The following is a 22,978-nucleotide window of genomic DNA, read 5'->3' as shown; positions in this document are numbered from 1 at the left end:
TTCATATTTGGAAGAAAAGCTGCTGTACACTTACACTTAAGTACATTCTATGAAATTAATCATTTGTTGAGTACAGCAGTCAAAATGAAGTACTCAACTATCTATTAAGTGGAAGCAATCCATTAAGGTTGTGTTTATTCTGACCTCTCAATATGTAATGGAACTTCCATGAGTCTAAGTGAGAGTGTTTTTGTAGTGTTTACTTTGCATAAACTTCATCTTCTTGCACAATTTTTTGGCTGTGCTCTAGGGAATCACATGATCATGAACTAAACCCTCTTACGTTATGCAAGCTTTGTTTCTACTAAGAATTGATGCTTAGCCCTACTTGGGTCATTTTTTTTTTTTTTTCTAATTGTCAAATAGTAGAGGTTAAAATTTGCACAAGCTCCAAGATTCTCTAAAAGAATTTAGAAAAAGAAACTCTCCAGTTTAAAGGATATTTTAGAGGGTGGAGGAACAAAATTAAGGATAAGTAAATCAATTAACAAAACAAATCAGCATTAAGAAAATTACTTAACATGGATATGTTCAGTACATGTAATTTTCTTGTACTACCTCTTTTTGCAATTAAAAGGAGAATAAATCATATAGGCAAACTGACAATTAAATAAGTATATCAACATTCAAGGAATTTGCAACAGATACCAAAAAGAATGTAGTTTGATGCACAGTTTTTTGTTGTTGTTGTTGTTTGTTTGTTTGTTTTTTCTTTTATTTATTTTTTATTATACTTTAAGTTCTAGGGTACATGTGCATAACGTGCAGGTTTGTTACATATGTATACTTGTGCCCTGTTGGTGTGCTGCACCCATCAACTTGTCAGCACCCATCAATTCGTCATTTATATCAGGTATAACTCCCAATGCAATCCCTCCCCACTCCCCCCTCCCCATGATAGGCCCCAGTGTGTGATGTTCCCCTTCCCGAGTCCAAGTGATCTCATTGTTCAGTTCCCACCTATGAGTGAGAACATGCGGTGTTTGGTTTTCTGTTCTTCTGATAGTTTGCTAAAAATGATGGTTTCCAGCTACATCCATGTCCCTACAAGGGATGCAAACTCATCCTTTTTTATGGCTGCATAATATTCCATGGTGTATATGTGCCACATTTTCTTAATCCAGTCTGCCACAGATGGACATTTGGGTTGATTCCAAGTCTTTGCTATTGTGAATAGTGATGCACAGTTTTTAAATGTTGCTTTCCCAAGTTTGTTACTACTACTCTCATATGCGACATTTATTAAAAACATGGTAACCAGAGAAAGGAAAACTTACCTAAGCAAAGGGAGTTTTATAAGATGAAGAGGGCTGAATTATTTCTTTCATGAGGACTGCAGAATTATTTCCAAATGTCTTTTGTGCTAGGTATTCTCTCTTTGCCCCTCCAGAGACACCATCCTCTCTCCTTCCTTCCCCATCAGGCTCTGTGCCCCAGGATGCTGCCCTCCATGGGCTACATCTATAAACCCTCTTGCCTCTCCCAGCCCCTGCCCCAACTCCCTGCCAGGCCAAGAGTTGACAGTGGCCAGTCCAGCAACCCTCTTCTCCGCTTTCTTTCTGGGTTCCCGTAACTGCTCCCTCCCCTTGTCTCCTCAGTCTAAGGGTGGGGAAGTCTCCCCCTTTTTGCTAGCTTCAGGTGCTTCACTGTCCCATCCCTCTTTCCCCAATTCTGCCCATAACCTTCATTAAACTTTTTTTTGAGCAACACAGAACCTGATGGATACACAAGACAGCACAGCTATCTTCATTCCTTTCAACATCCTATCCTAGTAACTTCCATATGGTTTTCTGAGTCTTGACATTATAGCATCAGAGAGACAATAACTGATAATAGTTCAGGCTCTGGCCTCCCACAGACCTGGGTTTGAATCCCAGCTCTGCTATTTATCAGCCATGTAACCTTAGATAAGTAAGTTACCTCTCTGAGCCTCAGTTTCCTCATCTATAAAGGAGGATAAAATACCCTCTTGGCTCGTTTCAAAGATTAAATGTGATTATGCACACAGAGCATTTAGTACAGTGTTTGGCAACAAGGTTGTTGTAGCGATCGACGCTATTATAATCAGGGCTTTAGAGACAGCAGGCTTGCCGATGTCCTCATACCTGTTTGGAAATGTACGAGGTGCTGGTGTTCATACAGATGAGGCTCTCTTCATTGCAACAGCCACCACATCGGAACACGTTCACACAAGGGGGCTTGAAGAATGTGTTGGTACTCTTCCCCAGCTCACTGGCCACCTCCACGCATGTTTCTCTAGGGCTGCACTGAGTTCTTTGCCATTCTTCGTCTATAACTGCAGAGAGAAAGCTCACTGGGGCTAGCAGATGGAATGGCCCTGATGTGCCAACATGTGCCAGGGTTATGCTGAGCATAGTCATTTTCACATTTCTACTGCTTGTTTCTTTTACTAGATGGATATTTTTTGTCAGTCCTTTAACCAAAGATTGTTTGCAGAGAAGTTACAACAATCTCTGTGCTCATAAACAATCTCTGTGCTCAAAGGTGTGGTATAAATTCCCATTTATACCACACCTTTGTAGAATATAAGTATTTTATTTCCCTTTGAGGTAGAACACCATGTCCTGTACATAATTACATTGGATACATCTGGAGAAGCTGGCTAATAGGGAAGTAAATAGAAGCATGTAAAGAAATAACATGTAAATATTATTTATCAAGCAATTTACTAGATACAGCTGGATAGCATTTCTTCTGCTTAAAGCCAGGTGTAGGTAGGTTTTAGCATCATCAAGAAATATGTTTCTGTTGGTTGCTTAAGTAACTACAGTACGATTTAAACTTGGCAAATGCATAAATGGAAATTGAAGTGAAACTAATCCTTCCTCAAATCAGAGTTTTCTCATTTGCAAGTGCCCGATACTGATATTTATATAAATGATGAAATAAGCCTGTTCGTATTAATGGAATGAGCAATCCTTTGGCCATAGTTAATTTGAAGGTAACAAGAAAAAAGAAACAAGCCTATGGGAATAAAAAAAATTATATACTTTCTTATAAAACAGTACTTGCTTTTCTCTCATATTTTATTTTTTAAATTCAATTTTGACCCTTTGGTACTTAATGCTGCATAGCCTTTCTACAGGTGTTTTGGGGGAAAGATTCAATTTTATGATAAAGACAACACAAAGACTTCCTTGTAGCTTGCCATAGAACTGTAGAGTTTATTTATTATATGTGGGGGTGTGGTGCTGGTGAAAATCTCTTGTGGTAGGCAGCTTTGAAACTAACCCCCAGTGGTCCCCACCTCCTGATAGTCATGCCCTTGTGTAAATCTCTTCTCCTTGTGTGTGAGCTGGACCTAGTAACTTGCTTCTTATGAAGAGACTACAGCAAAAGTGATGGGATACCACTTTCATGATGAAGTTAAAAAAAGATTGCAGTCTTGTTTCTACTTATTGCAAGTTCTCTTCTTTCTTACTCTGTCTCACTTTCTCACACACACACTCTTTCTCTCCTTCTACACTTGCAGGCTTTTTTTTTTTTTTTTAACTTATTTTACTTTAAGTTCTGGGATACATGTGCAGAACGTGCAGGTTTGTTACATAGGTGTACGTGTGCCATGGTGGTTTGCTGCACCTGTCAACCTGTCATCTAGGTTTTAAGCCCCACATGCATTAGGTATTTGTCCTAATGTTCTCCTTCCCTTTGTCCCCCACCTCCCAACAAGCCCTGGTTTGTGATGTTCCCCTTCTGTGTACATCCGTTCTCATTGTTCAACTCCCACTTATGAGTGAGAACATGTGGTGTTTGGTTTTCTGTTCTTGTGTTAATTTGCCGCCATGTTAGAAAGGTCCACATGACAAGGAACTTGGGGCAGCCTCTGGCCAATAGCCAGCGAGGAATGAAGACCCTCAGTCCAACAGCCTGTGAGGAATTGAGTCCTGCAAACAACATCTGACTGAACTTGAAAGCAGTGCCCTAAGATGCCTGCAGCCCAGGCCAATATCTTGACTGCAGCCTCCGGAGACATCTGAAGCAGAGAAACTGATCTAGGCCATGTCAGCATTTCTGGCCCACAGAAACTGAGATAAATATTGTTTTAAGTAGCTAAGTTTTGTGGTAATGTGTTATGCAACAATAGACAAACTGTCCTTTATTTTCACTGCATTTTCAAGAGCTCTCCTGAGATTATTCTGAGTTCCCACATATGGGAATAGAAGGGATAGAGAAAACCTCTGCTTGAAGTATACCGATACAATATTACCATTTGAGATGTGACCCTAGTCCCTAAATTATTCCCTTATAACATCTTCTCCACATCCTTTCTCCTTTTTCATCCCTTAATACCAATTTTTTTCATATGTTGCTTCACCGAAAACATAATATGGGTTGTCTGGATCACTGCATTATACTACTACACACTTTGGTTTATTTTTCCTCATAATAAAACATTAAACCTTTTTTTTTTTTTTTTTTTTTGAGACAGAGTCTCGCTCTGTCGCCAGGCTGGAGTGCAGTGGTGTGATCTTGGCTTACTGCAACCTCCACCTCCTGGGTTCAAGCGATTCTCCTGCCTCAGCCTCCCAAGTAGCTGGGATTAGAGGCGTGCACCACCATGCCCAGCTAATTTTTGTATTTTCAGTAGAGACGGGGTTTCACCATGTTGGCCAGGCTGGTCTTGATCTCTTCACCTTGTGATCCGCTCACCTTGGCCTCCCAAAGTGCTGGGATTATAGGTGTGAACCACTGTGTCCAGCCCCCAAGAAACCTTTTTAAAAATTTCTGATTATTAATATTTATATAAAAAGCCTGAAGGCTGCACATGAGGGATAAATTACTCAATTAAGTATTATTATGGTTATTATTTAATTCACTGCAATTAACCATGAATCTTTGAAAAAACAAGAAACCAACCTATGAAAATATTCCCAATTTAAAATTCTACTTAAATGTTTCTTTCCATTTGCTTTTTCTCTTTTTATAAAACTAAGTTTTGAAATTGGAGTGGTAAGCTTTTAATCAAAATCATATGCAATTATGACCAACATCACTGATTAAAGGCTTCATAACTCTACTATTCTTTACTACTTCCCAGCAGGACTGCTCTGCCTCAGGAAATTACCTTGAAATCCACAAGGAAGACTTGATAACAAATTCTAATTGGTGTAACATGCCGATTTCATTATGCACTGCTTCTAACTTAGTAAATAACTTTAGATGATCCCCTATGAAATTAGGAGATAAATTCATAGGGTTTGCAAATTCTGTGATATTTTAATGGCTTTCTCCTTAGAAAATGTCAATGTTATTGACTTTTTTTAGATCACCTAGTCTTGGTTTTATGGTAACATTCATCTTCATGAAATCGCTCCAGGCTCACCTCAGGCCTTTAGTCAGGTAATCTGGTTAAGGCCTTTGACCTCTAGATGAGGTGCCAACCCTTTGTTCCCCTGAAGGCTATATTAATTCACCACACAGAAACATCTAGAGCTTCAAACTCCTGTCTGAAGTGAGCTCAAGGCTATGGTTCCCACCATGTCAACTCACTTAGACACACAGTCATACACATGAACACAAAGAATCCTTTTCACACTCATGCCCAAGGTGCTACCAAAGAATATTTCCCCATCTATGCACAGCTTTCCCCACCGCCAACAACATAGGTCTATGCAACCCCAACATCTTTTTACAAATGGGAAAAAACAAATACAGTTTTAGGTAGAAAGAAAAAAATAGTTTTGGCCTAGTGGTTAATTTGAATTATGCTATATATATAATCAGTTACCAGGTAATCATGTTAATCAAATCTAGAATGCTAGATCAGCAATGCTGTAGCAGCTTCTTGTGTTGTTTTGACATGTCATCAAAAAATTAAATGCCTAATCAGAAACCACAGAACTTACTTGACAAGCATTTTTTATTCATTTTGGCACAGTACCTACACACACTGCTTTCCTTCCTTCCTTCCTTCCTTCCTTCCTTCCTTCCTTCCTTCCTTCCTTCCTTCCTTCCTTCCTTCCTTCCTTCCTTCTTGCCTTCCTTCCTTTCTTCCTGCCTTCCTTCCTTCCTTCCTTCCTTCCTTTTTTTTGAGATAGAGTTTCACTCTTGTTGCTCAGGCTGGAGTGCAATGGCGCGATCTCAGCTCACTGCAACCTCTGCCTCCTGGGTTCAAGTGATTCTCCTGCCTCAGCCTCCCAAGTAGTTGGGATTACAGGCATGCACCGCCGTGCCCGGCTAATTTTGTATTTTTAGTAGAGACAGGTTTTCACCATGTTGGTCAGGCTGGTCTCAAACTCCTGACTTCAGGTGATCCACCCACCTCGACCTCCCAAAGTGCTGGGATTACAGGTGTCATCCACCACGCCCGGCCTGATTTTCTTTTAAAGAATCTTCATACCTTACTAGGGAACAATCATTACCCTTATTTCAAATTATGTTATTTTCTAGTCTGGAGTTTTGATCATTTTGTCTTGAGAATTTTCTCCCTTCGTTATTCTCCTAGCAATACCAGTACCCAATATTACAACTCAGTGTCCAACTTTTAATTTTCACTTTATTAAAAATCACACAACTTTGCAGAAATTAAAAAAAAAAAGCTATATCTAATCTATTGGTTTTGGGGGGTGGTTTTCTTGAGACAGGATCTTGCTCTGTTGCCCAGGCTGGAGTGTAGTAGCATGATCATGGCTCACTGTATCCTCGACCTCCTGGGCTCAGCCAATCTTCCCACCTCAGCCTCCCAAGTAGCTGGGAATATAGGCACGTACCACAATGCTCAGCTATTTTTTTCTTTTTTTTTTTTTTTTTGTTGTTGTTGTAAAGATGGGGTCTCGTTATGTTGCCCAGGCTGGTCTCAAACTCCTGGGCTCAAGCAATCTGCCTTCCTTGGCCTCCCAAAGTGCTGGGATTGCCAGCATGAGCCACCATGCCTGGCCATTTTTGCTTTTTATCTATGTATGTATGGCAGTAGAATATCTCTTGTGGATGAATCCCCAGGTTTTATTTTCTAAGTAAACCTTATGATTTTTTTTTCTATTGAGAACAATAGTCTTCCTGGGTTTTCTTTGCCCCCACATCCTTGAGTTAAATTTATTTTTATATTTTGAAATGTTCTTTTGTGTTTTTTATCTCAAAATCATATTGAATATATTTCTCTGTGAAGTAAATATTAAAAAATCAAGATTCTGCACTAATACTGAAGTTATGAAATCAAAGACTGACTTTCATTCTCCCTCTGACACGTGTCTGCCCCACGCAGAGTTTTGGAGAAAGTAAGTGTATTTGTCACCATCTGATAAAGAGAAAGAATTTGTCTCCACATCCACACACTTACCTTTTAGTGTTTCAATGTCATAGAAAGTTGCCGCAAACCTAGTGGACCGATGGGATGCTGAGCGAGAGTCTATACTGGTAAAACTTTTGAGCCTCAGCCTGCATCTCCACAGCTTCCAGTCCTCAGAGTGAGTAATTCGTAGTAGTTCCTCCAAACTAGAAGCAGCCCTGATCTGCTGTTCAGATCGTTCTAATGTGGACTGAGATGACCGCTTAAAAAAGCAAAAATACCAGTTTAAAAACGAATTACTAAATTTTAAATTTGTCATAATAATCTTCGTTGCTGACACTTAGAAGCGTAAATACATCTGTAAAGTAATTAGAGAACTACTGAAATGTATGTCAGTGCCTAGGAAAAAGGATATCTTCTAGTATTGTTGATTCACATTCTGCTCATTTTTGATGGAATCAAATGATTTACTTATTTCTCCTGGGTTCTCAGAACACTTACAAAGAAAACTGTAGTGTATCGAATGGTGGGCCTCAAATTGATATGTCCACATCCTAACCCACAGAACCTGTGAACATTACCTTAATTTGGAAAAAGGATCTATATAGATGTAATGAAGTTAAGGATCTTAAAATGAGATCCTCCTGGATCATCTATGTGGACCCTAAATACTGTACAATGACAAGTGTCTTTATAAGAGACAGAAGAGAAGACAGGGACACAGAGGAAGGCCAATTGAAGACGGAGGCAGAGACTGGAGTGATGCAGTCACAAGTGGGGCATTGCCTAGAGCCATCAGAAGCTGGATGAAGCAAGAAAAGATTCGAGAGAATCCAAGAGTGTTTGGAGGGCGTGCAGCCTTGCTGACCCTTCCATTTTGGAATTCTAGACTCCGGAGCTGTGAGAAAATAAATTTCTGTTATTTTAAGCCACCAAGTTTGTGATAATTATTTACGGCAGCCATAGGAAATGAATAGATGTTTATCATATTATTTTTGTGACAGTAGCTAATGACAGTTGATTTCATCTCTGTTATTTGTTTGAGAAATTGATCCACAAAGTCCTGGGTAACCTGCCTACAGTCACAAAATAAAGATATCAAGCCACTGATAACCTGAATTTTCTTACTTCTAACCCTGTTTCTTTATTTTCTTTTAAAACCTACTATTTCAAAAACACAATCTTTTTCTGACAAAATACTTTTCTGGGGTTTTACACTCTAGAAGTATAAGAGTTTAATACTCTTATAGAACTATAAAATACTCTTCTAGAGTTCGATTTCCATACAGTTGCATGAACTATATTGGCGGATACAGTGCAACTGTATCGAATGGGTTTGTAAGAAAAAAAAGACTTGGTAGATAAAAAATTTTCAGTATGTAGCCTCTTGTTCAAAATTGGGGGTTAGTTATATAAATAATGATATATGCATACAACAAATTCTATGTGATCATTAAAACAAAGGATGTAGAGGTATATTGGGACCGAACGAACTGAGATCCTTCCTGGAATGTGCTGGAGAAATGATAAGGTGATCTGTCTATGGCTAGGGTCTCAGATTCTCTCTTGCTGACCCTGTAGTTACTAGATGTTTGTTTTGCTGGGTGGTTGGAATATGCAGGTTGAGGCCATTTGTAGAGCTGGGATGAGGGAGGAGGCAAAGGACCAGTGCTGAGAGAGGAGGGTGGAAGGGAGAGGTGAATGTTAGCTGCCTGCTGCAGGGCGAGGAACAGTAGGGGAAAACAAAGATGAGCAAAAGGGGCTGTTAAAAAGCTTTGCATTGGGTCGTGTGATGTACACCCTCCTCCACTGAGCCTCAAAAGCTGTAGTTAAAATCTACATCATGCATTAGCATTTTAGGAGTAGACATTTTTTTTAGACATGCTAGTGTACACTGAGAGTTGTCCAAAAGTAGGTACTCAGAAGAGCAAGTGTGGTCCAAGTCACGTGTGATTCAGCTATGATACAACCTCTTTCAAAATTACTTACGTATTTTCACTTAGGTACTTATGTACATCATATATACATACTTATATGGATATATGAAGAACATCTAGTGACATATACATGAAAACGTAAACAATGGTTATTCTTTTTTTTTTTTTTTTTTTGAGACGGAGTCTCTCTCTGTCGCCCAGGCTGGAGTGCAGTGGCCGGATCTCGGCTCACTGCAAGCTCCGCCTCCCGGGTTTACGCCATTCTCCTGCCTCAGCCTCCCGAGTAACTGGGATTACAGGTGCCCGCCACCTCGCCCGGCTAGTTTTTTGTATTTTTTAGTAGAGACGGGGTTTCACCGTGTTAGCCAGGATGGTCTCGATCTCCTGACCTCGTGATCCACCCGTCTCGGCCTCCCAAAGTGCTGGGATTACAGGCTTGAGCCACCGCACCTGGCCAACAATGGTTATTCTTTATTTATTTTCGAGACCGAGTCTGGCCCTGTCATCCAGGCTGGAGTGCAGTGGCACCATCTCTGCTCACTGCAACCTCAGCCTCCCAGGTTCAAGCGATTCTCCTGCCTCAGCCTCCTGAGTAGCTGGGACTACAGGAGCGTGCCACCATGCCCGGCTAATGTTTGTACGTTTAGTAGAGATGGGGTTTCGCTATGTTGCCCAGGCTGGTTTTGAACTCCTGGGCTCAAGTGATCTGCCCGCTTTGGCTGCCCAAAGTGTTGTGATTACAGACATGAGCCACTGCACCTGGCCAACAATGGTTATTCTTTCGATCAAGACCTGTCAAACTATGGTCTCCCAGCCTAATTTAGCCTGCTGCCTGCCTGTTTTTGTAAATCAAGTTGTATTGACACACAGCCATGTGCATTCATTTACTTATTGTCTATGGCTGCTTTCATACTACAAAAGCAGAGTTGAGAATTTGAGACAGAGACCTTCATGGCAGTTTCAATCTGAGGCCACTTGTCCGTTTTTTCTCAAGGCTTTAATATTCTCAGCCATTATCATTTTCATTATTCCACCTATAATATTGTCTCTACTCTCTTTTTTGAAAAATATTGGAGGCTTTTAATCATCTTACATGTCTCTTAAATGTGCTTCTATATTTAGCTATTTTTTCCCCTTCACCTCTTTCTAATGTGTTTTGGGTAAATTAATTGGTTCATCTTTCCAATCACCAACTCTCCAATTGTTGTGAGTCTAGAGTTTATTTTGTTACAGTTTTAATTTCAATCACCATATTTCTAATTTCAAGTATTTCTACTTCATTCTTCTTCCTATCTACTTTCTGTTACATTTCTGTATATTCTTCCTAGTTTGTCTCTCTTTTTTTTTTTTTTGAGATGGAGTCTAGTTTTGTCTCCCAGGCTGGAGTGCAGTGGTGCAATCTTGGCTCACTGCAAGCTCCACCTCCTGGGTTTGCGCCATTCTCCCAACTCAGCCTCCCGAATAGCTGGGACTACAGGCACCCACCACCACGCCTGGCTAATTTTGTTTTTGTATTTTTAGTAGAGATGGGGTTTCACCGTGTTAGCCAGGATTGTCTCGATCTCCTGACCTTGCGATCCACCCACCTCGGCCTCCCACAGTGCTGGGATTACAGGCGTGAGCCACCGCACCCCGCCCCTAGTTTGTCATTTTAATTTTATGAATATTATTTCTTTCTTTATCTCTTTGAGGGTTCTAAATGTATTTAAGTATTTCTTCAAATTATTTTAGATTTTTAACTTTGTAGGTATGACATATCCTGATTATTCATTTTGTTGCTGCCATTCTTAGTAACAATTACATCAACGTGATTTGGAATTTTGTTTAGTAGTTCCATTTTCTTTCAGAGATTCATTTTTCTTTCTCATTATTCTTTCCCCAACATTTAGAAGTTTTGTAGTTGTACCCTGTGATCCCCTGGGTCCTGAATCTGAATCTTTTTGAGTATTTATGATTCAGGGATCATCTCAGCTCAAGTCCTAGTTGCAAGGAAGTATCTGCTTCCTCCTTTGCCCCTAGTTAAGTAATTTCATAGAAGTCACAGCTCCAGGCAGCAATGAGCAGTAACTCTTCCTTCCTCTTTCATGGATCTGATGCAGTGCACTCAAAGAGCCCATTTCCAGCTGAAGCTGAATTTTTGATGGCCCCTGTCTTCCAGCACAGATCCGTAAGTCCTGCAGCTTCAGCTACATGGCTTAGTGCCATTTCTGTAAATGATTGTCATCTGCAAATGTTTGCCATCATTCCATCAATTTTATATTCTATGGACTAAGAACGATCTGAAAACATGAATCTACAAGGTTATCATACCTGGGAATCCAGATGTGAGTGTGTGTCTGTGGGTGCATGTTTTTAATAAAGGCGGGAGAATTATAAGCTGGGGGAAAGAGACAACAGACAGGAAGAAAGAAAGCATATGCAGGAGAGCTAAGGCAAGACGTAGAGGGGTTGTTTTGACATAAGTGCCAGAGATAAGTGGACATAGTGTGATTAGATGAGAGGATCACCCTCAGAAACAAGAGGAAAATACAGAATGGCATGGGTTTGTAGATGGCAGGACTGCCTGGGAAGCTCAGTGAACTCATACCTGTGGGTTCGCACTTTTCTGTAAAGTTTGGATCAAGGCAAAATTCTGGGAGTGAGAGGAGTGGGGAGCATGAGGATCATAGATCAGGTTTGTGAAATTGGCTTGCCACAGCTTCTTCATCTAAGAAATCTGGAGATGAAACTGAACAATTGCTAATGTCTCTGGCAGCTTTGAAATTCAATACTTCTCCATTAAGTCTCATTTTTCAATAGTCTCTCTTTTCCTGATTATTCATTCTCTTCTAGTTGGACAGTACTCCGTATACAATTCAGTCTTCAAAATAAAACTTTGTGACAAAGCTGCTTCCACACGAAAATAATGAAACTAAGCAGCTTTTTGAAGATTTTAAAGTTGAAGCATATTGAAAGGATTTTTATTTATTGAGGCAAATTTCCCTCAATACTATCCAAAAATACAAGGCCAGGCATGGTGGCTTACACTGGTTATCCCAGCACTTTGGGAAGCCGAGGCAGGAGGATTACTTGAGCGCAAGAGTTCAAGACCAGACTGGAAACATGGTGAGACCCTGTCTCTACCAAAAATACAAAAATTAGCCAGACATGCTGGTGCATGCCTGTACTCCCAGCTACTCAGAAGACTGAGGTGGAAGGATCACCTGAGCCTGGGGAGGTCAAACTTGCAGTAAGCCATGATCTCGCCACTTGCACTTCAGCCTGGGCGATGGAGCGAGATCTTGGAAAAAAAAAGAAAGAGAAAGAAAGAAAAGAAAGAGAAGAAAGGAAAGAAGAAAGGAAGGAAGGAGGGAAGGAAGGAAGGAAGGAAAGAAGGAAGGAAGAAAGGAAGGAAGGAAGGAGAAGGAAAGGAAGGAAGGAAAAAGAAAGAAAGAAAAAGAAGAAAGAAGAAAGAAAAAGAAAGGAAGAAAGAAAGAAAGAAAGAAAGAAAGAAAGAAAGAAAGAAAGAAAGAAAGAAAGAAAGAAAGAAAGAAAGAAAGAAAGAAAACAGACAGTTTTATTATAGTTCTTACAGGTTTCAATTCAATCTTAGAAATTTTTTAAACTATCCAACTTGAGAACTCAGGAGAAAATATCAAATCTCTGGATTGAATTAAAGTAATTAAATGGTTCATGCAACTTGCCTCATCATAAAAAATGCGGTGTTTACTCAAGTACTCAGAGTTATTTAAGCTTACTTTCAACCCCAGAATTTAAAACCTAGTTTGAAATAACAGAAATTGCAGACAGTCATTTTGCTATTTTAAGTGGAAATACTAACAATTAAACATAAGTAGAAACCTGGCAACTAATTCATCAAAGGCATACATTTTCAAAGGGTTCCAGAATGGTTGTTTGTTTCCAATCGGCTTTCTGCACTGGTTGGTTTTTGTATAATGAACTTGATGTTATCCACTTGAGTAAGACAAAAATAAAAATTAAAAAGTGTGATTATCCCAAATACATACTTAAACCATTGATTTCAGTGGTTTTAATTACTAAACCTTTGCCAATTGCTCCTAATTTCTTCCTATTTTCTGATGGAAGTGCTAATCAAAATTAAAATAATTAAAAGGCTTTCATCAAGAGAAAGGAAGTGAAGCAGGGTTACCAGATCTCTGCTTTTTATTACAGCGGCAGCTTTTTTATGGTAATTAATCCAAGACTACTAGCAATTTCACTCTTAAATAACAAATCATTCTCTAATTTCTTGGCTACCACAAGCCAGCTTCTAAATTGGGAGGCTTAAAGTCTTTTTAATAAGACTTCACCATCATTTGAATGTATGCTCCTTTCTGTGGTACAATTTCAAGGGTAGTCATTTCTCCTTTTGTTAATTTCTAAGTTCACACAGCATTCTCCCCTGAGGAAGCATGAGCATCTCCATAACTTCTTAAGTATTAATTTAGGTCATGTGTGACCAAGCTGGCAGGCAAGATATTTGGAAAAGTATGGTGGTGGGGTTTGTAGGAGAAACTTAGAAGTGTCCCATGTTGTGAGGAAGTCAAAGACCTTCTGTACTCCTACAAATTTGAGCTCTCAATTTCCAGCCCAGCCCCTCTCCTTCACCAAAAATACATATCCAGTCAAGTAACACATTCCAAGAGTGAAGAAAGGCATAATTTGGGGATATCAACGAGCCTCAGTGAAAAAACAAAACAAAACAAAACAAAACAAAACAAAACAGCAAGGGATTCACTTTGGTTGGGCATAGAGCAGGTTTAGGAGTGGGGAATCTGGCAAAGAAGTTAGGAAGAGGGGCTGGTGAAATGAGATACCACTTCACACCCAGTAGAATGGCTATAAACAAAAAGACTGACAATACCAAGTGTTGTAAGGGATATGGAGCAACGGGAACCCTCATACATGGCTGATGAAACTGTAAAATTGTCTTGTTGCTTTGGAAAAGAGTTCAGCAGTTCTCTAATAAGCTAAATTTATTATACACCAACTAATTCCACTCTTAAGTTTCTAGCCCCTAGAGACAGAAAATAGATTATTGGCTGCCTGAGGCTGGGAGTGAGAATGGAGGTTTCATTGTAAAGGGGCATAATGGACCCTATGTGGATGATAGCTATACAACTCAGTAAATTTCCTAATGTTCTTGAATGAAAACAAGCGAAACGTCAATTTTATAGTGTGTAAATTCTATATCAATATAGTTGTATAAAATTTTTAAAAAGAGGAAGGACTGGAGGCGTGAAGACCAGGCTACTTTGACCCAATTTGGGAGGCAAGGAAAAATGTTGCCTAGTTGAACAATGGAATATTACTGGACATCCATTTTATCAACTTGTTCTTTGGTTCATTTCTTCTTGTTTTGACCTTAGTCCATGCTGTTTCCTTTGCCTGGAATGCCATTCACTCTTTGTCTACCTAAATCTTTCTCAGCTTAGATGTTACCTACTCAGGGAAACCTCCTCCACAACTCCCACCCCTGCCTAGGTCTGATCTGTCACATGGATTTCTAGCCACCCCATCCTTGTCCTTCATAACACTACCAGTAACACTAATGAATTGTGTCATTTCTTGTTATCCGCTTGTCTTCCCCACTAGGTTGTAAAAGCCACTTGAGCAGTAATGGTATCTGTCTTATAGCAATAGTAAGAGCTGAATAAATATTTATTTATTATATATATTTATTTATATATATTATTTATTTACTATATATATAAATATATATAAATATATACTATTATTAATACATTTAACAAATATTTCAAGTAAAACAACTTGATTCACTGAAAGCTATAGAAAAAGTGACCTTGAGATTATTCATGTATTCAAACTACATCACTAAATCACTTGTCTTTTGAATATCTTCTTTCAATTCTCATTCCAGGTCCAAAATAAATGCCACTTCTTCCATCAAGCATTTTATGAAGTCCTTAACTTAGACTATATTATTTATGAACACATTGTATTCCCTTCCTACACTGAGATCTCTTTGAGGGTAGGATATGTGTCTGATTCCTCTTTTTAAAGTAATAAGCATGTAATATGTTTCTGATGAAGGAATTTATAATAAATACATACATGTATCTGACAAATAGCAGTTGGGCCCAGGTTTGTGTGGTCTGTTGAATATTTTATATATAGTACTGCTTCTCAAAACTGAATGTGTATACCTGGGGATCTCGTTAAAATGCAGATTCTGATGCAGTGGGTTTGGGCCAAGACAGGATGCTGCATTTCTTTTTCTATTTCTTTTTCTTTTTCTTTCTTTTTTTTTTTTTTTAGCTGAGTACAGGGAACTTTATTGGTGGTACATGACAAAGTGGGGCTCCCTAGGCCCTTCCCTCTTCAGGGGGTCTGCATGGAAATTGTGAGGAGGGGAGATTCTCAGTGTGGTGGGGACTGAGTGTGGCAGGGATTCCCAAGCAGCTGAGGGCCTCTCTCTTTCTCTCATGCTCTCACTGGAGCTGATGGTCCTGGGGTGTTACTCCTTGGAGGCCATGTGGACCATGGGGTCCACCACCCTGCTGCTGTAGCCAGATTCATTGTCATACCAGGAAATGAGTTTCACAAAGTGGTTTCTAGCAAGTTCCCAGGCACGGGCGATACTGTTGGTTGGCTGACTGCACTTTGAGAAGGGTTTAAAGCAGGGGTTCACATTGTTAATTTTAAAACTAGCAATCTATGAAGTGCATCAGGTCAACTTGAATAAAAACACTATGACAGCCAGGTTTGCCAGTTTGCAGAAACTATCTAACTCTTCTCTCTCACATCAATGTTTGTAAAATTAATGTGTTATAGTGGAAAATAACATGCAGATTAAACAAGAAAATTTTTATCTTTTTTTCAAGAATATAGTTGGCTATCTTTAAGAAAGATGATATATCCTAAATAGTTTTGCAAGTAATTTTCTTTTTTCTTTCTTGCATTTGATGTCTAAATAATTTTGGACATCTTTTTATTACACCATATTTCTGTCTTATTCTTAAACCTGATAACACTTGATTTGCCTTCTATAACCTATTTATTTCAAGTGTTCATATTTGAATTTCTTTGGGAAGAAAGTAAATCTGATGGCTCACTGATGTTTGAAAAGCCTGAATAAAATTGGAAAGGCCACAGAGTTAGGAGAACTGACTAGCTAAACTGCTACAGTATGCATTTGGTATTACAGGAGGGAAAAGTAAAATTATTCTTTGCCTGAAAGTGACTTCTTACTGCTAGCGCATCGTGCTCTTTCCAAATTCAGCAGCAGTTCTATCAGTAGTGCCATTGAACCTGGGTATATTTACTATTTCTTTCAACATTAAAAATAAACATAGTGTTGCTCTTTTTCTTAAAGCATTAGTGAAATTATGGAAAATCACTTAAAACCTGGATACATCATCACAGTAGAGTTTATTATGAAAGCATGTAGTATGTATCCAAAGCCCTAACACATGGGATGAACGTTTTACTGCTACCCAGATTTGTGTTGAACGAAAACATTGCGTATTGGAAAGGAGAATTCAACAATGAACTGCTGAAATTGTGAGATTAATGTTTTAAAAGCTTTACACCTGTTTACAATTTGGGGACAAAAAGGCAGGCTTCATTTTTCATATGTTTGACGAAAACTGGCTTAAGATATTTGTAAATAGAATCAAGAGCAAAACTGCACAAACTTGCACATTGGAAAGTGCAACAAGTTCCCGTGATTGCAGTAAACATATGTACTCTTCTAAAAAGATGAGAATTGAAGACTTAGCCAGTCAGATGAGTTTTTTCATGAACCCATTGTGGAAATCATTGGATTAACTGAGTCAAAGTGATTATGCATTCTTCATCTATTTAGTTAGCACTTTGTATCGTTATATATAGTTTACAATACATGTATAACTTGTAACTATAAGCATTTTGTGTCATTAAAGCTCTCTCTCTCTCTCTCTCACACACACACACACACACAAATAAAGCAGGGGTTCAAAATCTTGGCTTCTTCTTGAATCTACCCAGGAATAAGCCTCAAAGAAATACTGATGCTCGAATCCTAATCTCAGAGATTCTCATTTTTTGGGTCTGGGCTGCAGCTTTGCCATCAGGATTTTTTTTAAAAACTTCCCAGGTGTTAGCCTTAGAGGAAGATGGGTGAGGGTTATATAGGAATTCTCTATACTGTCTCTCTACTACTAATTTAGGGCATGAGAAATGCTGATTTGAAGTTACAAGACCCAGGTTAACTCCTGAACTTCATGCAAGTCCACTAGTCTTCAAATGGTCGATGCATGCTCAGAAATAGTCTTAGTCTTTAAATCTATTTGATGTATACCTTGGGTTCAAAATATTTGTATGAGTATCTTGCTGACCTGGATTTGCAAATCCGTTTCCTATCTCAAGATACCTGACCGTTTGCAGGTCAGTTCCCAACCTGTACGACTTTTTCAAGGTTTCAAGGTTGAAGATCAACAATATCGCTTTTCAGGCTAAATAGCATGATGAAGTTGGCTGCCTTATATGATGTCATCCTAAATGACAGACTAAATTGCCTCTCAAATTCCCAAAAAGCAAGAACAACCAATTTTTCAAAATAAAATTAAATAGGTACTGCTTTAACCTACTGAATTCGACAAAAAAGTATAAATTATAATCCTTTCAAAAGGCAGTCCTACAAGGTATTTGAAAGAAGATATAAATGATAATATAAATATACATGCCAAGTGGAAGAGGCTTTGGTTTGGGAGTACATAGCCAGTTCCAATGCTGGTTTTGAGCTATAAGGCCGTCAGCAAAGGTTTAAAGGGAGACCCTGGCTACTTTTCTCAAAGAGCTGCAAAAAGCTTTTCTTGAGCCATTCCAATCCCATACTATTAACAATCCTCTTGTTCTATATATATGGCAAAGGAGGCCAGCCTTGCTAAATTCATCCCTGGACCTCTTGAGAGCCGTGGGTCTGAGACTATCCTTCCAAGGCTTTGAAAAGTTGTTGGTGCTATTTTCTTTGTCAAATTGTGTTGGCAATACGCCTTCAGGAAGCTTGGTGATAAAAGGGTGTGATGAATAGAATTTGTATGTTTAGAATACCCAGAAGCTTTAGGGTGAGTTATGGAAGGGACACATTTCACACAACTTTCCCTAGATTTGCTTACAGATTTACAAATGTTCCCTGGGGGCGTGGTTCTCTTCTTACTCACCCTGGAGTTCAGGGACACTGCAGTCAGCAATTTCCCTTTGCAGTGGGTTTGGGGAGGTGGATTCGGTTGCAATACAAATAGTTCCATGTTCCCTCTACCTCTTAGCAGCTTCTTCTGTTTCACTGGAAGAGCATTTTGCATTTCCTGTTTAACCTGATGGTTCAGGCTAAACCAAAACCACCAAATTTTTCCTGGTTTGGGGTCCAAGTAGCAAAGTCTCACTCCACTCCCAGCCTTCCTCAGCAGATGTTCTCCCTCCCCCACCTGTCGAGGTGTCTTCCCAGATCAAGTTAGATTTGTGAGTCTGAGCTGAAGTTTTGTAACTTTGCCTCCCATAGCTCTCAGTTGGAAATAACACTCCCCAAGATGAAGCTTTGCCTAATATAGTAAACCACTCTGTCATCTGGAGAAACAGCTTACTGGAAAGGAGAAAGCATAGATTTGAATTGCTCAAAACTGGCTTTGAATGGCATAACGCTCTGGAAAATGTGTTTGCAGTTTCTTATAAACATATGCTCACCATACGACCCAACAGTCCTACTTCTGGGGATTCTACCCTTGATAAATGAAGCCGTATGTTCACATAAATACATGTACATGAATGTTTGTAGTAGCTTTATTCACAATAGCCAAAAAACTAGAAACAACTTATGTGTCATTCAATGGGTGAATGGTTCAGCAATCAATAGAATACTACTCAGCAATAAAAAGGAATGAACTACAGGGACACTGGCAGAATCTCAAAGGCAGTATGAATGAAAGAAGCCGATCTCAAACTGTTACATAGTGTATGATTCCATTTACATGACATTCCCAAAAAACCAGAATGACAGTGAACCAAATATGCAAAACCATAGTGAAGAACAACAGATCAGTGATTGCCAGAGGTTGGGAGGCTGGGAGGAGGGTCTGACTATAAAAGGATAATGTAAGTGAATTTTTGGGGGGTGATGGAATAGTTTTGTATCCTAATTACAGTTGTGGTTATATAAATCTATACATGTGTTAGAATTCATAGAACTACACGCCAAAAGGAAAAATATCCATTTTACTCTATAAGTTAAAAAAAATAAACTGTCTTTGAATCTAGGCACTACTTTTTTTTTTTTTTTTTTTTTTTTTTTTTTTGCTATTTGACTAAGGATATAGTATTTGACTTCCTTAAGGCTTGATTTCCTCATTTATAAAGCGGCATTGTTAATAATAGTCATCTCATAAAGCTGATGAAGAGATTATATGAGGCCATATGTAGGAAAGGGTCAGGTATACGGTAGGCGCACAATAAATGTTGCATTCCTTTCTTTCTTTCCTCTTTCCTTTCTTTCCTATATGTGTTGGGGTTTAGAAGTCTGTGTTTTAGGGGCCCTGATATTCCTTAGGAGTCAGAGTGGTGAGCTTGAAAAGAGCAAGACACGGCAACTCCAATCATAGTACATAGACATTAAAATTTTTTTAAAAGACAACTTTCCCAGGGTAAATCAAAGACAAACTTTCTTTCTCCACCTTGCCTCCATCTCCTTTTAAAAATGGTTCTAGGAGGTGTTTTCAGATAGAAGATGAATTTTAAGGTATCTGCTCAGGCTTTACATGTCTTTAGAAGTGTGTAAAAAAAAAAAAACAACCAACATTTTACATTTTGGTTTTTTGTTATTAGGGTCTGACTTTACCTAGAACAGATGACACCTGAGGGTATAGGGTGCACTAACTAGGGCAGGGAGAACGCACACTTACTAATAATTATTGCTGTAGCTATGGCTGCTGTGGCTGATCAGATGGAACCTGCCAAGGGTCTGATCTTGCTTCTCTGAAGTCCAGAAACCTGGTCATTTAAGGTTGGGGTGGGCTCGTCTCTCATTTCAGGGGCCTCATGCTACCACTGGTGGTTCTGGTGGCTCTTTCGTTTATGAAATTCTATATTTAAATGAATATATATGAAATCCAGGTTGTTTAATTAAAGTTAGACTGAGGAAAGGAACTACAAATGCAGGAAAAGAGTGTGTGTGTGAATGTATGTGTGTGTGTGTGTGTGCATTTGTGTGAGTGTGTGTGCATGGCCGTCTGGGTTTTTTAAGGACATACTAGGGGGCTAAATGCCTGGGACCTCCACTTCCTTCAATTTGATGAAGACTGCTTGTGGTTTTCTCCCAGTCAGATCATCTAGCACTGGGAGAGATGGCCATGCCCTGCCTTTATGTGTTTGAAATCTGTGCTCCATTCAAATGCCTCTGTTCTCACTTGACATAACTGTGCTTAGGATATGTGGGGGCAGATGGGTGTGGGATGGACTTGAATGGCAAGACAACCCCAGACCCTCTAGAAGTATGCTCTGAACAACCCCAAGGGGTTCCTGAGGTCTGTTACAGTCTCTCTATCACTGATCTCCAAGATCAAGGGCCCAATGTGCCACCCAAAGCCTTTATGGTGATTAGGCTATTTATTGTTAACAACAATTTCATTTCCACTCCTAACTCTCTGAGGGAGGGATATATTTCCCAGCCCTATTGACCAATGAGACGTTACAAGACACGATGCGAGGAGAGGCTTGAAACTCAGCTATGATTGCACGTTTTCCTATTTCCACCATCACTGCAAGCACATGCTCCTGCTAGCCCACTGATCAAAGAAGGATGAGAGACATGTGGGGCTGACCTGCACCCAACCTATGCCTTGAGCCTTAATCCTCTGACTCCCAGCTGACTCAGAGACATAAGTGAGAATAAGGTAGTGATGTTTTAAGCCACTGAAATTTGGACTGCTGTGTTACACAGCATTATTGTGGCAATGGTTAACTGCTACAGCCCTATTCCTGCCAAAGTATAGCATAATCCATTGGATGGGAAAAGGATCCTTATGCAAAACTTTATTGTCCCTTCTACAAAGCAGCCTTGCTATGCCAGTGGCAGTCAGCCCAGCATACCCTCTTTCACACTTCTTCACTAAGGATCTAGTGTCCCACATCAACATCCACTGATCTCCTCTTCCTCTTCCTTATCAACATCCTCTGCACTCTCTAAGATGCCCAATCATCCCTAGTCTTGCTGTGACAATGTACTTGTAAATGAAGCACACCATTGCAAAGTTGTTTTCACTTTTTCATTCCACTCTGTTCTTTCTGTGCAGTTTCTTATTTAGGGTGTTTTTTTGGCATAGTCATTCAATCAAAATTACACTCTTTCTAACACTCTCCATAATGGAACAGTAAGCAACAGCAAGAATGTGCCACAGGGACATTCAACACATTCAACGTTTTCTCTTTTCAGAAGCAATGTTAGCCAAACCTAGATTTCAGGAAACCAATACTTATCTCCAATATGTGAGTGTTATAGTTACTTAGGAATACTCAGTGAATGACAAAAAGAGAATCAGCATAAAAATTTACATTACTAAAGTTTCAGGCATAAAATTATCCTTCCCACTGGCCAAATTGAACTCCCTCACTTAGGCTAGTAAGACACGCAAATACTTAAGACATCTTTATTTTATAAAAACATCATTTTCACTCATATGCCTGGCACATGGTAGACATTCCACAAATATTTACCGAGATGAATATGTGTCTTTCTTTTTCCCAGAGAGAAGATGCCTCCTGAGAAATAAATCTGTCTTCCTTCAGCACACTTCACCCCACTGACCAGCCATGGTTGTTTCCCATCTTCACTAAAGTTGTTCTGAATGTGGTAATGTGATTTTCTAAGCAATGTATATGTTCTTCCATGCGTTAAAGGAGGCGTGACAGAAATCAGTGAATTTTTTTCTTTTTATTCTATCTCCTTCTACTCCTCCCAAGTTGTCTCAATACAATTCATTTTCCAGCACTGCTATAAAATTGGGAATGTTTTTGACATTCTACAGTCAAAGGTGTGTTCAGAAGCACTTAGAAGTCACCAATGTGAAGAACTCACCATGTGTCACAGTCATTAATATTGTTTGTCAAATATTTCCATCTCGCTGCCTTTTGAGCGCATGGTGGGATTACACTTCCTGGCCCTTTGTGGCTAGATGGGGCAGTGGGTCAAGGGGCCACAACTAGAGGTAATATGTGTCACTTCTGGGCCAGAGAATTTAAGTGCCAGGGTGGGGCTCTCTGGGGCTCTCCCTCCCTCTGTCATAGTGATTCCTAACATTCAAGATCAGATACTCAGTCAGCTTCAATCCCCATGTGGAGTTGACCCCGGATGAACCAGGCTGGTCATGTGGTATAAGCGATAAAAATGGTATAAGTCTCTGTTGTTTATGGACCACCAAGAGTTTGGGGGTGTTTGTTTTCACAGCATATCCTGGCCTAGCCTGATAAAGTATCTGACCAGAGTATTTTGCCATAATTTACCATGACTTTACAAACCACCTAGCATAAAATGAAAGCATAGGTAGCATTTCTAAGGATCTCAGGGATCAAGGAAAACACCAAAATGTCGAAGTTTTGTCTAGACCCCTGTACAGATGTTGCTTTGCTCATCTCTCTTTGTGTTACCAACAGGCTGGAATAATGGGCTCAGATGACTTCCTTCTACACCTGTGGCTCCTAAAAGGCAACGCCTTATAGGATGACTTGTGCCTGGAAGGACACTAGAGGAGTCTTTGATACATCCACAGAAATCCTATCCTATGCCCACAGGAAAATAGCACAGGGT

At 39.5% G+C, this 22,978-nt stretch overlaps 1 protein-coding gene across 1 annotated transcript in view; it reads right to left on the bottom strand.

Annotated features, from left to right (window-relative positions):
* Positions 1-22,978, bottom strand: part of VEGFD (vascular endothelial growth factor D) — a 39,861-nt gene that overhangs the window by 10,806 nt on the left and 6,077 nt on the right. The window contains exons 2-3 of the mRNA XM_010366068.2: positions 7,298-7,508; positions 2,106-2,296 (exon numbers count right to left, since the gene is read on the bottom strand). Of these exons, the coding sequence (XP_010364370.1) occupies positions 2,106-2,296; positions 7,298-7,508 (402 nt within the window). The remainder of the gene's footprint in view (positions 1-2,105; positions 2,297-7,297; positions 7,509-22,978) is intronic.

The sequence above is a fragment of the Rhinopithecus roxellana genome, chromosome 7, assembly GCF_007565055.1.
Source record: "Rhinopithecus roxellana isolate Shanxi Qingling chromosome 7, ASM756505v1, whole genome shotgun sequence".
In the NCBI taxonomy this organism is placed as follows: domain Eukaryota; kingdom Metazoa; phylum Chordata; class Mammalia; order Primates; family Cercopithecidae; genus Rhinopithecus; species Rhinopithecus roxellana.
The sequence above is the reverse complement of the archived record's forward strand: the minus strand, read 5'-3'. Positions and strand labels throughout refer to the sequence as shown.